The 16,913-nt window shown below is 40.8% G+C and overlaps 1 protein-coding gene across 7 annotated transcripts in view; it reads left to right on the top strand.

The window, feature by feature from the left end:
• Window positions 1-12,480: 12,480 nt before the first annotated feature.
• The window catches only part of LeuRS (Leucyl-tRNA synthetase), a 34,587-nt gene continuing 30,154 nt past the window's right edge, over window positions 12,481-16,913 (top strand). The window contains exon 1 of one of the 7 annotated variants that reach the window (XM_071690384.1): window positions 12,481-12,592. Coding sequence is in view for 1 of the 7 variants with exons in the window: in XM_071690379.1 (XP_071546480.1) it covers window positions 13,283-13,285 (3 nt within the window). In the remaining 6 variants the exon portion in view is untranslated. Of the gene's footprint in view, window positions 12,593-12,886; window positions 12,960-13,167; window positions 13,812-16,913 lie in introns of those variants that run through there. The other 6 variants (XM_071690383.1, XM_071690379.1, XM_071690380.1 and 3 more) reach the window with 6 other exon arrangements.

Genomic DNA, 16,913 nt, shown 5'->3' with positions numbered 1-16,913 from the left:
TTTCCACCTCCAATTTGGTCTCCCACTTCTCCTCGTTCCCTCTACCTCCGACACATATATCCTCTTGGTCAATCTTTCCTCACTCATTCTCTCCATGTGCCCAAACCATTTCAAAACACCCTCTTCTGCTCTCTCAACCACGCTCTTTTTATTTCCACACATCTCTCTTACCCTTACATTACTTACTCGATCAAACCACCTCACACCACACATTGTCCTCAAACATCTCATTTTCAGCACATCCATCCTCCTGCGCACAACTCTATCCATAGCCCACACCTCGCAACCATACAACATTGTTGGAACCACAGACGCTCTGTGTAAGGTATTAAGAATATATGGTGAGGGAGGCAAGTTGTTAGAAGCAGTGAAAAGTTTTTATCGAGGATGTAAGGCATGTGTACGTGTAGGAAGAGAGGAAAATGATTGGTTCTCAGTGAATGTAGGTTTGCGGCAGGGGTGTGTGATGTCTCCATGGTTGTTTAATTTGTTTATGGATGGGGTTGTTAGGGAGGTGAATGCAAGAGTTTTGGAAAGAGGGGCAAGTATGAAGTCTGTTGGGGATGAGAGAGCTTGGGAAGTGAGTCAGTTGTTGTTTGCTGATGATACAGCGCTGGTGGCTGATTCATGTGAGAAACTGCAGAAGCTGGTGACTGAGTTTGGTAAAGTGTGTGAAAGAAGAAAGTTAAGAGTAAATGTGAATAAGAGCAAGGTGATTAGGTACAGTAGGGTTGAGGGTCAAGTCAATTGGGAGGTGAGTTTGAATGGAGAAAAACTGGAGGAAGTGAAGTGTTTTAGATATCTGGGAGTGGATCTGGCAGCGGATGGAACCATGGAAGCGGAAGTGGATCATAGGGTGGGGGAGGGGGCGAAAATTCTGGGAGCCTTGAAGAATGTGTGGAAGTCGAGAACATTATCTCGGAAAGCAAAAATGGGTATGTTTGAAGGAATAGTGGTTCCAACAATGTTGTATGGTTGCGAGGCGTGGGCTATGGATAGAGTGGTGCGCAGGAGGATGGATGTGCTGGAAATGAGATGTTTGAGGACAATGTGTGGTGTGAGGTGGTTTGATCGAGTAAGTAATGTAAGGGTAAGAGAGATGTGTGGAAATAAAAAGAGCGTGGTTGAGAGAGCAGAAGAGGGTGTTTTGAAATGGTTTGGGCACATGGAGAGAATGAGTGAGGAAAGATTGACCAAGAGGATATATGTGTCAGAGGTGGAGGGAACGAGGAGAAGAGGGAGACCAAATTGGAAGTGGAAAGATGGAGTGAAAAAGATTTTGTGTGATCGGGGCGTAAACATGCAGGAGGGTGAAAGGAGGGCAAGGAATAGAGTGAATTGGAGCGATGTAGTATACCAGGGTTGACGTGCTGTCAGTGGATTGAATCGGGGCATGTGAAGCGTCTGGGGTAAACCATGGAAAGCTGTGTAGGTATGTATATTTGCGTGTGTGGACGTATGTATATACATGTGTATGGGGGTGGGTTGGGCCATTTCTTTCGTCTGTTCCTTGCGCTACCTCGCAAACGCGGGAGACCGGCAAAAAAAAAAAAAAAAAAAAAAAAGTATATGAGTGGTTTGGGAATGTCTTGGGAGTAAAGTCAGGGGTTAGTGAGAGGACAAGAGCAAGGGAAGGAGTAGCAGTACTCCTGAAACAGGAGTTGTGGGAGTATGTGTAAAACTGAAAGTTGATGGAAAGAGATGGGTGATTATTGGTGCATATGCACCTGGGCATGAGAAGAAAGATCATGAGAGGCAAGTATTTTGGGAGCAGCTGAATGAGTGTGTTAGTGGTTTTGATGCACGAGACTGGGTTATAGTGATGGGTGATTTGAATGCAAAGGTGAGTAATGTGGCAGTTGAGGGAATAAGTGGCATACATGGGGTGTTCAGTGTTGTAAATGGAAATGGTGAAGAGCTTGTAGATTTATGTGCTGAAAAAGGACTGGTGATTGGGAATACCTGGTTTAAAAAGCGAGATATACATAAGTATACGTATGTAAGTAGGAGAGATGGCCAGAGAGCGTTATTGGATTACGTGTTAATTGACAGGCGCGCGAAAGAGAGACTTTTGGATGTTAATGTGCTGAGAGGTGCAACTGGAGGGATGTCTGATCATTATCTTGTGGAGGCTAAGGTGAAGATTTGTATGGGTTTTCAGAAAAGAGTGAATGTTGGGGTGAAGAGGGTGGTGAGAGTAAGTGAGCTTGGGAAGGAGACTTGTGTGAGGAAGTACCAGGAGAGACTGAGTACAGAATGGAAAAAGGTGAGAACAATGGAAGTAAGGGGAGTGGGGGAGGAATGGGATGTATTTAGGGAATGAGTGATGGATTGCGCAAAAGATGCTTGTGGTATGAGAAGCGTGGGAGGTGGGTTGATTAGAAAGGGTAGTGAGTGGTGGGATGAAGAAGTAAGATTATTAGTGAAAGAGAAGAGAGAGGCGTTTGGACGATTTTTTCAGGGAAAAAATGCAATTGAGTGGGAGATATATAAAAGAAAGAGACAGGAGGTCAAGAGAAAGGTGCAAGAGGTGAAAAAAAGGGCAAATGAGAGTTGGGGTGAGAGAGTATCATTGAATTTTAGGGAGAATAAAAAGATGTTTTGGAAGGAGGTAAATAAAGTGCGTAAGACAAGGGAGCAAATGGGAACTTCAGTGAAGGGCGCAAATGGGGAGGTGATAACAAGTAGTGGTGATGTGAGAAGGAGATGGAGTGAGTATTTTGAAGGTTTGTTGAATGTGTTTGATGATAGAGTGGCAGATATAGGGTGTTTTGGTCGAGGTGGTGTGCAAAGTGAGAGGGTTAGGGAAAATGATTTGGTAAACAGAGAAGAGGTAGTAAAAGCTTTGCAGAAGATGAAAGCCGGCAAGGCAGCAGGTTTGGATGGTATTGCAGTGGAATTTATTAAAAAAGGGGGTGACTGTATTGTTGACTGGTTGGTAAGGTTATTTAATGTATGTATGACTCATGGTGAGGTGCCTGAGGATTGGCGGAATGCGTGCATAGTGCCATTGTACAAAGGCAAAGGGGATAAGAGTGAGTGCTCAAATTACAGAGGTATAAGTTTGTTGAGTATTCCTGGTAAATTATATGGGAGGATATTGATTGAGAGGGTGAAGGCATGTACAGAGCATCAGATTGGGGAAGAGCAGTGTGGTTTCAGAAGTGGTAGAGGATGTGTGGATCAGGTGTTTGCTTTGAAGAATGTATGTGAGAAATACTTAGAAAAGCAAATGGATTTGTATGTAGCATTTATGGATCTGGAGAAGGCATATGATAGAGTTGATAGAGATGCTCTGTGGAAGGTATTAAGAATATATGGTGTGGGAGGCAAGTTGTTAGAAGCAGTGAAAAGTTTTTATCGAGGATGTAAGGCATGTGTACGTGTAGGAAGAGAGGAAAGTGATTGGTTCTCAGTGAATGTAGGTTTGCGGCAGGGGTGTGTGATGTCTCCATGGTTGTTTAATTTGTTTATGGATGGGGTTGTTAGGGAGGTGAATGCAAGAGTTTTGGAAAGAGGGGCAAGTATGAAGTCTGTTGGGGATGAGAGAGCTTGGGAAGTGAGTCAGTTGTTGTTCACTGATGATACAGCGCTGATGGCTGATTCATGTGAGAAACTGCAGAAGCTGGTGACTGAGTTTGGTAAAGTGTGTGAAAGAAGAAAGTTAAGAGTAAATGTGAATAAGAGCAAGGTTATTAGGTACAGTAGGGTTGAGGGTCAAGTCAATTGGGAGGTGAGTTTGAATGGAGAAAAACTGGAGGAAGTGAAGTGTTTTAGATATCTGGGAGTGGATCTGGCAGCGGATGGAACCATGGAAGCGGAAGTGGATCATAGGGTGGGGGAGGGGGCGAAAATTCTGGGAGCCTTGAAGAATGTGTGGAAGTCGAGAACATTATCTCAGAAAGCAAAAATGGGTATGTTTGAAGGAATAGTGGTTCCAACAATGTTGTATGGTTGCGAGGCGTGGGCTATGGATGGAGTTGTGCGCAGGAGGATGGATGTGCTGGAAATGAGATGTTTGAGGACAATATGTGGTGTGAGGTGGTTTGATCGAGTAAGTAACGTAAGGGTAAGAGAGATGTGTGGAAATAAAAAGAGCGTGGTTGAGAGAGCAGAAGAGGGTGTTTTGAAATGGTTTGGGCACATGGAGAGAATGAGTGAGGAAAGATTGACCAAGAGGATATATGTGTCGAGGTGGAGGGAACGAGGAGAAGAGGGAGACCAATTGGAGTGGAAGATGGAGTGAAAAAGATTTTGTGTGATCGGGCGTGAACAGCAGGAGGGTGAAAGGAGGGCAAGGAATAGAGTGAATTGGAGCGATGTAGTATACCAGGGTTGACGTGCTGTCAGTGGATTGAATCGGGGCATGTGAAGCGTCTGGGGTAAACCATGGAAGCTGTGTAGGTATGTATATTTGCGTGTGTGGACGTATGTATTATCATGTGTATGGGGGTGGGTTGGGCCATTTCTTTCGTCTGTTCCTTGCGCTACCTCGCAAACGCGGGAGACCGGCAAAAAAAAAAAAAAAAAAAAAAAAGTATATGAGTGGTTTGGAATGTCTTGGGAGTAAAGTCAGGGGTAGTGAGAGGACAAGAGCAAGGGAAGGAGTAGCAGTACTCTGAAACAGGAGTTGTGGAGTATGTGTAAAATGAAAGTTGATGGAAAGGATGGGTGATTATTGGTGCATATGCACTGGGCATGAGAAGAAAGATCATGAGAGGCAAGTATTTTGGGAGCAGCTGAATGAGTGTGTTAGTGGTTTTGATGCACTGAGACTGGTTATAGTGATGGGTGATTGAATGCAAAGGTGAGTAATGTGGCAGTTGAGGGAATAAGTGGCATACATGGGTGTTCAGTGTTGTAAATGGAAATGGTGAAGAGCTTGTAGATTATGTGCTGAAAAAGGACTGGTGATTGGGAATACCTGGTTTAAAAAGCGAGATATACATAAGTATACATATGTAAGTAGGAGAGATGGCCAGAGAGCGTCTATTGGATTACGTGTTAATTGACAGGCGCGCGAAAGAGAGACTTTTGATGTTAATGTGCTGAGAGGTGCAACTGGAGGGATGTCTGATCATTATCTTGTGGAGGCTAAGGTGAAGATTTGTATGGGTTTTCAGAAAAGAGTGAATGTTGGGGTGAAGAGGGTGGTGAGAGTAAGTGAGCTTGGGAAGGAGACCTTGTGTGAGGAAGTACCAGGAGAGACTGTGTACAGAATGGAAAAAGGTGAGAACAATGGAAGTAAGGGGAGTGGGGGAGGAATGGGATGTATTTAGGGAATGAGTGATGGATTGCGCAAAAGATGCTTGTGGCTATGAGAAGCGTGGGAGGTGGGTTGATTAGAAAGGGTAGTGAGTGGTGGGATGAAGAAGTAAGATTATTAGTGAAAGAGAAGAGAGAGGCGTTTGGACGATTTTTTCAGGGAAAAAATGCAATTGAGTGGGAGATATATAAAAGAAAGAGACAGGAGGTCAAGAGAAAGGTGCAAGAGGTGAAAAAAAGGGCAAATGAGAGTTGGGGTGAGAGAGCTATCATTGAATTTTAGGGAGAATAAAAAGATGTTCTGGAAGGAGGTAAATAAAGTGCGTAAGACAAGGGAGCAAATGGGAACTTCAGTGAAGGGCGCAAATGGGGAGGTGATAACAAGTAGTGGTGATGTGAGAAGGAGATGGAGTGAGTATTTTGAAGGTTTGTTGAATGTGTTTGATGATAGAGTGGCAGATATAGGGTGTTTTGGTCGAGGTGGTGTGCAAAGTGAGAGGGTTAGGGAAAATGATTTGGTAAACAGAGAAGAGGTAGTAAAAGCTTTGCAGAAGATGAAAGCCGGCAAGGCAGCAGGTTTGGATGGTATTGCAGTGGAATTTATTAAAAAAGGGGGTGACTGTATTGTTGACTGGTTGGTAAGGTTATTTAATGTATGTATGACTCATGGTGAGGTGCCTGAGGATTGGCGGAATGCGTGCATAGTGCCATTGTACAAAGGCAAAGGGGATAAGAGTGAGTGCTCAAATTACAGAGGTATAAGTTTGTTGAGTATTCCTGGTAAATTATATGGGAGGATATTGATTGAGAGGGTGAAGGCATGTACAGAGCATCAGATTGGGGAAGAGCAGTGTGGTTTCAGAAGTGGTAGAGGATGTGTGGATCAGGTGTTTGCTTTGAAGAATGTATGTGAGAAATACTTAGAAAAGCAAATGGATTTGTATGTAGCATTTATGGATCTGGAGAAGGCATATGATAGAGTTGATAGAGATGCTCTGTGGAAGGTATTAAGAATATATGGTGTGGGAGGCAAGTTGTTAGAAGCAGTGAAAAGTTTTTATCGAGGATGTAAGGCATGTGTACGTGTAGGAAGAGAGGAAAGTGATTGGTTCTCAGTGAATGTAGGTTTGCGGCAGGGGTGTGTGATGTCTCCATGGTTGTTTAATTTGTTTATGGATGGGGTTGTTAGGGAGGTGAATGCAAGAGTTTTGGAAAGAGGGGCAAGTATGAAGTCTGTTGGGGATGAGAGAGCTTGGGAAGTGAGTCAGTTGTTGTTCACTGATGATACAGCGCTGGTGGCTGATTCATGTGAGAAACTGCAGAAGCTGGTGACTGAGTTTGGTAAAGTGTGTGAAGAAGAAAGTTAAGAGTAAATGTGAATAAGAGCAAGGTTATTAGGTACAGTAGGGTTGAGGGTCAAGTCAATTGGGAGGTGAGTTTGAATGGAGAAAAACTGGAGGAAGTGAAGTGTTTTAGATATCTGGGAGTGGATCTGGCAGCGGATGGAACCATGGAAGCGGAAGTGGATCATAGGGTGGGGGAGGGGGCGAAAATTCTGGGAGCCTTGAAGAATGTGTGGAAGTCGAGAACATTATCTCAGAAAGCAAAAATGGGTATGTTTGAAGGAATAGTGGTTCCAACAATGTTGTATGGTTGCGAGGCGTGGGCTATGGATGGAGTTGTGCGCAGGAGGATGGATGTGCTGGAAATGAGATGTTTGAGGACAATATGTGGTGTGAGGTGGTTTGATCGAGTAAGTAACGTAAGGGTAAGAGAGATGTGTGGAAATAAAAAGAGCGTGGTTGAGAGAGCAGAAGAGGGTGTTTTGAAATGGTTTGGGCACATGGAGAGAATGAGTGAGGAAAGATTGACCAAGAGGAATATATGTGTCGGAGGTGGAGGGAACGAGGAGAAGAGGGAGACCAAATTGGAGGTGGAAAGATGGAGTGAAAAAAGATTTTGTGTGATCGGGGCCTGAACATGCAGGAGGGTGAAAGGAGGGCAAGGAATAGAGTGAATTGGAGCGATGTGGTATACCGGGGTTGACGTGCTGTCAGTGGATTGAATCAAGGCATGTGAAGCGTCTGGGGTAAACCATGGAAAGCTGTGTAGGTATGTATATTTGCGTGTGTGGACGTATGTATATACACGTGTATGGGGGTGGGTTGGGCCATTTCTTTCGTCTGTTTCCTTGCGCTACCTCGCAAATGCGGGAGACAGAAAAAAAAAAAATATATATATATATATATATATATATATATATATATATATATATATATATATATATGTATATACATACACGTCCACACACGCATATATACATACCTATACATCTCAATGTATACATATATATATATACACACCCACAGACATATACATATATACACATGTACATACTTCATACTGTCTGCCTTTATTCATTCCCATTGCCACCTCGCCACACATGGAATAACAACCCCCTCCCCCCTCATGTGTGCAAGGTAGCGCTAGGAAAAGACAACAAAGGCCCCATTCGTTCACACTCAGTCTCTAGCTGTCATGTAATAATGCACCGAAACCACAGCTCCCTTTCCACATCCAGGCCCCACACAACTTTCCATGGTTTACCCCAGATGCTTCACATGCCGATTCAATCCACTGACAGCACATCGACCCCGGTATACCACATCGATCCAATTCACTCTATTCCTTGCCCGCCTTTCACCCTTCTGCATGTTCAGGCCCCGATCACTCAAAATCTTTTTCACTCCATCTTTCCACCTCCAATTTGGTCTCCCACTTCTCCTCGTTCCCTCCACCTCCGACACATATATCCTCTTGGTCAATCTTTCCTCACTCATTCTCTCCATGTGCCCAAACCATTTCAAAACACCCTCTTCTGCTCTCTCAACCACACTCTTTTTATTACCACACATCTCTCTTACCCTATTATTACTTACTCGATCCAACCACCTCACACCACATATTGTCCTCAAACATCTCATTTCCAGCACATCCACCCTCCAGCGCACAACTCTATCCATAGCCCACACCTCGCAACTATATAATATTGTTGGAACCACTATTCCTTCAAACATACCCATTTTTGCTTTCAGAGATAATGTTCTCGACTTCCACACATTCTTCAAGGCTGCCAGAATTTTCGCCCCCTCCCTCACCCTATGATTCACTTCCGCTTCCATGGTTCCATCCAATATATATATATATATATATATATATATATATATATATATATATATATATATATATATATATATATATCTTTCTTTCTTTCTTTCATACTATTCGCCATTTCCCGCATTAGCGAGGTAGCGTTAAGAACAGAGGACTGGGCCTTTAAGGAAATATCCTCACCTGGCCCCCTTCTCTGTTCCTTCTTTTGGAAAATTCAAAAAATGAGAGGGGAGGATTTCCAGCCCCCCGCTCCCTTACATAAATACAGAAAATTGAGAAAGTTTAAAAATTTATCTAATTCAAACAAATTTTCTTTTTTACCTGAATTCTTGAATATACATGTCCCACTTCTTAAAAGTTGTATTACTATTCACTTTCACTGGTGAGTCTATAAAAGCACAGAAAATATTGTAGATTTCCTTTAATTTTCAATTCTCATATGTTAAATGTTCATTTCTAACGAGTTTGTTTTCATCTAAAATATAAATACAGTCCATTTCATTTTCCCAGATTACCTAGCTGGAATATCTGATCACTGAAAGTACTAATATGTTATGTCTTAAGGACTATAATACTGTATGTATGTTGGACCACACATTTGATGTTTTGTCCCTGTTCCTGCTCATGCCCAAGCCCCACTGTGACTTACAGTCCATGACAGTTCCCTCAGTTCTGGACAATGTTTATTACAGATATTATATTCACACTGTACATAATTTTACCATGAGTATTATGAAAAAAATATGCTATACAGCTTGATGATACAGATTTAAGAGAAAATGTGTTTACATGAGAAAGACAGACAACAGGTGGCCTGAGTGGCCCATGACTGGGTTGTCTGGAAAAAAGAATTCAACATGACAAGAAAATGATTCCTCTCAGCAGTTTTTTAAGTTATCACCGACTCCCAGCTGCTGCACATAAAGCCTATATATATATATATATATATATATATATATATATATATATATATATGCATATAAGTGGATGGGCTGTTCTTTGTCTGTTTCCTGACACTACCTAGCATACATTTATATAATGCAGAAAATTGTAATTAAGTATGAAAAAAATATATAATCTTTCTTTCATACTTGTTTGTCATTTCCTGCATTAATGAGGAAGTGTCAGGAAGAGACAATAAAAAGGCCTCATTCTACAACATCCTTTCTCTGTCATCTATAATGCACTGAAACCACACCCTTATCCACAAACAGGCTCCACAGACCTTTTCTTGGTTTCCCCTCTGTTGCTTCATGTGCCCTGGCTCAACTCAGTGCCAGCACATTGTCCATTGTAAACAACATCACCTGAATTTGCTCTTTTGCTTGCATCCTGTTGCATGTTCAGGCCACAAGCCTTCAAAACATGTTTCACTTAATCATCTACCTCCTCCTTGGTTTCCCCTTTTCATTGTTCCTTCCATTTCTGACATGCATACCTTCTTTGTCATCTTTTCCTCAATAACTCTGTTCATATGTCCAAACCAATGCAGCATACCTCTTTAGTTCTTTCATAAGTACATACTCCTCTTGCTATCACACCTCTCTTACTGTATCATTTTTTTATTCAATCAACTCGCCTTGCATCACATAATGTCCTCAACATTTCATTTTCAACAAATTCACCCTAGGTATTTAAACCTAAGACCCATATACCACTGACAGGACTTCTACACCATTAAAAACCCATCTTTGTCCTTAAAGACAGTGACCTCTCTTTCTGCAAATTTGTCAGTCCAACCAAAACCTTTGGCTGCTCACCCTCCTTATGGGTCACTTAAGTTCCCATTTGCTGCCTAAAACACTCCACTTTCGCCAAATTCTCTCAATTCCAACTCTCATTTACTCTCAACTTTCTCCTTTTACATGCTCTCCCAAACTCTGACATCAACTTTTGCAGTTTCTCAGTCAAATTTGCCACTACTGCCATATCATCAATAGGCAACAATTGACTCAAGCCCCCCCCCCCCCCCCCCCCCCCCCCCCCCCCCCCCCCCAAAAAAAAAAACACTGCATACAAACTGTCTTCAGGGTGCTTGAATTTACCTCCCTCTACCTCATTCATATACAGATTAAAAAGTCATGGTGACAACAAATACCCACCTTCACCTGGAACCACTCACCCTCCTTGCTATACACTTGCACCCATGCTTTACCCTCTTGACAAAAACTCCTCTGCTTTTAATTGCTGTCATCCCACACCATATTTTTGCAGCACCTTTCACAAAACATCAACCTTATATGCTTTCTCTAGATCCATAAAAGCCTTGTACAAATCCTGTTTTTCAAAGTATTTCTTATATACATTCTTTAAAGCTAACATCTGATCCACACATTCACTACCACTTCTGATCTACACATCCACTACCACTTCTGATCTACACATCCACTACCACTTCTGATCTACACATCCACTACCACTTCTGATCTACAAATCCACTACCACTTCTGATCTACACATCCACTACCACTTCTGATCTACACATCCACTACCACTTCTGATCTACACATCCACTACCACTTCTGATCTACACATCCACTACCACTTCTGATCTACACATCCACTACCACTTCTGATCTACAAATCCACTACCACTTCTGATCTACAAATCCACTACCACTTCTGATCTACACATCCACTACCACTTCTGATCTACACATCCACTACCACTTCTGATCTACAAATCCACTACCTCTTCTGATCTACACATCCACTACCACTTCTGATCTACAAATCCACTGCCACTTCTGATCTACACATCCAATAACTCTTCTGATCTACACATCCACTACCACTTCTGATCTACAAATCCACTACCTCTTCTGATCTACACATCCACTACCACTTCTGATCTACACATCCACTACCACTTCTGATCTACACATCCACTACCTCTTCTGATCTACACATCCACTAACACTTTTGAAACCACACTGTTGCGCCCCAGTTTGATGCTCTGTACCTGCCTTCACCCTTTCAATCACTATCCACCTATCTACCTCTGGCACTTGTTCCCTCCTACCAATACTCTCCAATATAATTTACCAGGTACACTCCACAAATATACTTCTGTAGTCTGAACACTCGTCTTTGTCCCTTGCCTTTATACAATGGCACTATACATGCATTGCACCAATCCTCAAGCACCTCACCCTGATTCATACATACAATGAAAATCCTAACCAACCAATCAGCATCACAGTCACCCCATTTCTAAAAGAAATTCTACCAGAAAACTGTCCACTCCAGCCACCTTGCCATATTCCATGAAATGCAAGGCTTTTGCCATCCCTCCTTTTTCACTCGCCAAAGCACTCCATGACTCTCAGCATACCATTGACATAACATCTACAATCCTATCAACTGTCCTTCAAAACAAACACCATCTCATTATTACTTGTCCCCACTTCCCCATTTGCCCTTCACCGATGTTCCTATTTGTTCTATTTTTCTGCAAATTAAATTAACCTTCCCAAACATCTTATGTATTCTCCCTGAAGTTTACCAATACTTGCTTATCCCAAAACTCAATTGTCCTCTTTTTCAACATCACCTTTCTCCTACCTGCTGTTTTCCTATTACATCTCCCAGTCTCCCAGTATTTACGTCCATGGTATGATCCATGGCTGGAGAACCATGCTGTGGTCCATGGCTGATGGTGAATTTAGAGTATGGTCCACAGCTAATGAATCATATGGTTCACAGCTGGTGAACCATATTATGGCATGATGAACCGAGGTATGGCTCAGCTGGTGACCCATATTATGGTTCAAGCCTGGTGAACTATGATAATCTAAAACTGATGAATTATGGTATGGTCTACAGGTGGTGAGCTATGGTTGGCAAACCAAGGTACGGTGTACGGCTGATGAACCATGATATGGTATACAACTCGTGAACTATGATGTAAACCATGGATAAAGACCATGACATGGTCCTTGGTTGGTGAACCTTGATGCGGCTGATGAATGTTGTTATGGTTCATGGCCAATGAACTATGGTAAGGTCTATGGCAAGTGACCCATTGTAAGCTCCATTCCCAGTGAACCATGATATGGTTCACAGTTGGTGAATCACGGTAGGGTCTACGTTTCTTGACCTGTATTAAAATACATCTGGTCGGTGAGGAAGTAATCGACTTGCAAGACGGACAGTAAGATGAATGCTTGCTCTGTGTGACAAAATTAACAACCTTAGAATACTGAATTTCAGCTCGGATTAGGTTTATTTTGATGGTATTCATCGCTGCTAAATGGTCTTAATATTTACGTGTTGAATAACATCATGAATCGTAAATATACTTTAAATGGTGATCTGTAATCAGATCTAATCATTAATCTTTCCCAACGAATATACTGAAGGTCTAAAGTGAAGTAATATGCATCTTTTACTACTTTTCGTAATTACTCTTTTTGATGCATTATTGTACAATGCATGAGGGTAATTTATAGAACTATTACCATTACTCATTGTTGTTCATCATAGATTTATTCACAACTTTCCAGTGTACAAGTTTCACAGTAAGTTGAGAAAAATGAAATCATATTTGAAACACCATGTTAAGCTTTGCATCCATCAATCATTTCATAATTTAATTCCTGAAAAAAGTAACCAAGGGAAGGACGCTGCTCTCTGAGGAAATATGATGTTCTTGCAGGAGCCGTTATCAAAATGCATTTTTTTTTTTCGCATAGAATCATGTAATTATATTTTCATTGAAGGAAATCAGAAAATATCATCTAAAATAAACTAAATTATCGTAGCGCCATGCAAAATCCAAGGTCATGCCGTCGAAAGGCTTTATTTATTCCTGACATCATTGTCAACCACATAGAGGAAATAGATGGTAACTACAGTTTGCCGTGATAAGTACAATGAAATTACTCAGAACAATGTAAAGTGGATTCTAATCTTGTTTGGTATATTATAAAAGCCACTCTGACATAAAATTTATGAGAGGAGTTTGTCAGGTGCAGTGATGTTAGTGTTGTGGCCGACCGGACGGGCGGGAGCACCAGTGGCCTTGAGGTGTGTGTGTGTACTTCCAGGAACATTACCATATTTCACCCCAGTGAAAGGTAGCAACATAATAATGTCCCATAGTTTGAGATATACGAGACGTTGGGTGTGCAACAAGTTTGACTTATTGATATCAGCTTGATAACTGGTTGGGCTGTGAGATTCCTTGAGTTTTGAAACATATAACTTTTAACTCATACAATTAAGTGGTCACAGTCTGAAGAGAATAACGTAATAAATTCAGGATTCAGTAGGCAGGGAGACATACCCTAAACTGTCAGATTCTGGTGGTCGTCTGGTGTAGTCATGGTACACCTGAAGCAAGAAGTAAAACAGTTATCATCGTGTTGAAAGTATGTGTGAATAAATGTTCTTAAGTGTTAAATTGGTGTTAACAGAACAAGAGTTAAAGTTGTGGTGTGTGATCAGTTGCATTATATTAATTGATAGCAAGTAATGCATTAGTGGTAAAGATTTTGTACATCAGGGAAAATGTAGTTTCATGAAAAGCAGTATATGGTACATATGTAATAAGTCAGCAGAATCAATGTAAACCTTACTCAATTTACCTAGCAGTCAAGATTTATTTTATGTACATTATATGAAATGTATTGGCATCATACACGAGTAATCCCTGAACTGTGGCATATGTCTGAAATATCGCCGCAGAACTACGATAAGCACTGATGACGTTCACCATGTGTGCAGAAAAGTCCTCATACAGATTATTTCTATTTGATATGGTATTAAAGAAAAATAATTATTGATTTAGTACACTTTATATTGTTGTGGAAGGGTATTTAACTAGAAGGGATGGGGCCTGGCTGGTGGCATGATTGCTATTTATTTAAGTATATAATGATTATGGATTTTCTTGGTGTGATTTTGTCCTGCATACTTTTTAACATTACAGTACTTATAGTAATTTTCCACCTGTGATTTTACACATCCATAGTTATCATTTATGTATTTTTACACATGTATGTATTAATTGCAAACAACATTAAGAAAATAAACTCATTTTCAGTCAAAATGTGAACTTGGATACTAGATTTTTTTCTCATAAAACTGACCTCATTGGTTGTGTAAATATGGCTTTTCACCCTGATGATGCAGTTACACTTAGATGATTTCTGGGTTATCTTATGCATGATAGTTTTTTGAGCCATGTTGTTCTCTTGCTAGTGACATCAATGGATAAGATATGGAATCATAGCAGCAAATTTAAAACATATCTGCCTAAGTCTTTGCCAGTCGTCTGGCACATTGCAGGTTGTTGAGCGGACTAAGGAACTGGCACATCACAGCTCAGCGGCCAGATATGACACTTAACTGCTGATGAATATCAGTAGACAGCAAAAGGAGTTGCTAGTTGTACTACCACCATATCATCTTACAAGTAGCAATTCATATGGTCCCCAGAAGCTGATTAGTATAATGTTGATATGTTTCTTTACAATTTGTTTAATAGGGGAGTTTAGGTGAGGTATTCATAGGATCTATTGATTTTTTTTTTACATTTGTTTTACCTACATTAGTATTAGCCTGTTGGCTGCTCTTAAAATTGATCGGATGTAGACTGAAATAGGCTTAAGATTTCTGTTTTAAACACATTTTTGACTAATTTTTTTGAGGAACTAGAAATTATGAATAGTTTTGAAAACTGTACTGATTTACAATATTGTTTGATATTTTTTTAAGAAATAAATTAGTATATTATCAAAATTTTATTCAGGCCTGTGTATAATGAGTTTAGTATTGTATGTCTGGAAGGAGGAAAAACATTACTTTCTGTTTTAAACCACTTTATTTCAAGGACCTGCTTACAAACAAAAATTTAAAGAATTATGTTTGAGACTTCTATAAATTTTTCTTTATATATCTACATAAAAATGGGTTTTTGAAAAATATTTACTGATGGATGTAGTGCAAATATTGATACCACTCTACCACCATTCACATGTTTTCTGAGCTTATGGTTATTACAGATATGGTACCTGAGTCATCCCTACAACTTTAGATTTACATTTTATGATAAGGAATTTGTAAAATATGCAGAGACTACATTGGCTTTAGAAAAAAAAGACAGCATGCAGAATAAGCTGAAAAATACCAATGTTGTATACTAGAATGACAATGTATACCATCTGAATTGCCATTTTGTATTCAAATTAACAATTTGGAATAGAAAAGATGTGTAGCCTCTCCCCCCTAGTTTTTTTTGCATTATTGTTCCCACCAGATCAGTTACAAAAACTGAAATATAGCATGAATATCATTATAGCACTGAAATATAGCATAGATATCATTACAGCAAAGTGAAAATCTGTGTCTTTCTTATGAAAAGAATGGCAGAATGGTTAATCCGGCAAGGCTTTGGAACCAAGAGTGCTGGAAAATCGGTGGTGTACCTGTATATGTGTATATGGGAATGAATAAAGGCAGACAGTGTGAATTGTGTGCATGTGCAGATACATATCTGTCTGTGTGTGTATATATATATGTGTGTACATTGAGATGTATGGGTATGTATATTTGCGTGTGTGGACGTGTATGTATATACATGTGTATGGGGGTGGGTTGGGCCATTTCTTTTGTCTGTTTCCTTGCACTACCTCGCAAACGCAGGAGACAGCGACAAAGCAAAAAAAAGAATATATATGTATATATATATGTGTGTGATGTCTCCATGGTTGTTTAATTTGTTTATGGATGGGGTGGTTAGTGAAGTGAATGCAAGAGTTTTGGAAAGAGGGGCAAGTATGAAGTCTGTTGTGGATGAGAGAGCTTGGGAAGTGAGTCAGTTGTTGTTCGCTGATGATACAGCGCTGGTGGCTGATTCATGTGAGAAACTGCAGAAGCTGGTGACTGAGTTTGGTAAAGTGTGTGAAAGAAGAAAGTTAAGAGTAAATGTGAATAAGAGCAAGGTTATTAGATACAGTAGGGTTGAGGGTCAAGACAATTGGGAGGTAAGTTTGAATGGAGAAAAACTGGAGGAAGTAAAGTGTTTTAGATATCTGGGAGTGGATCTGGCAGCGGATGGAACCATGGAAGCGGAAGTGAATCATAGGGTGGGGGAGGGGGCGAAAATCCTGGGAGCCTTGAAGAATGTTTGGAAGTCGAGAACATTATCTCGGAAAGCAAAAATGGGTATGTTTGAAGGAATAGTGGTTCCAACAATGTTGTATGGTTGCGAGGTGTGGGCTATGGATAGAGTTGTGCGCAGGAGGATGGATGTGCTGGAAATGAGATGTTTGAGGACAATGTGTGGTGTGAGGTTGTTTGATCGAGGAAGTAATGTAAGGGTAAGAGAGATGTGTGGAAATAAAAAGGGCATGGTTGAGAGAGCAGAAGAGGGTGTTTTGAAATGGTTTGGGCACATGGAGAGAATGAGTGAGGAAAGATTGACCAAGAGGATATACGTGTCGGAGGTGGAGGGAACGAGGAGAAGTGGG

This window comes from Panulirus ornatus, chromosome 48 (genome assembly GCF_036320965.1).
Source record: "Panulirus ornatus isolate Po-2019 chromosome 48, ASM3632096v1, whole genome shotgun sequence".
Lineage (NCBI taxonomy): Eukaryota > Metazoa > Arthropoda > Malacostraca > Decapoda > Palinuridae > Panulirus > Panulirus ornatus.
This window is presented reverse-complemented; position numbering and strand designations above follow the sequence as displayed.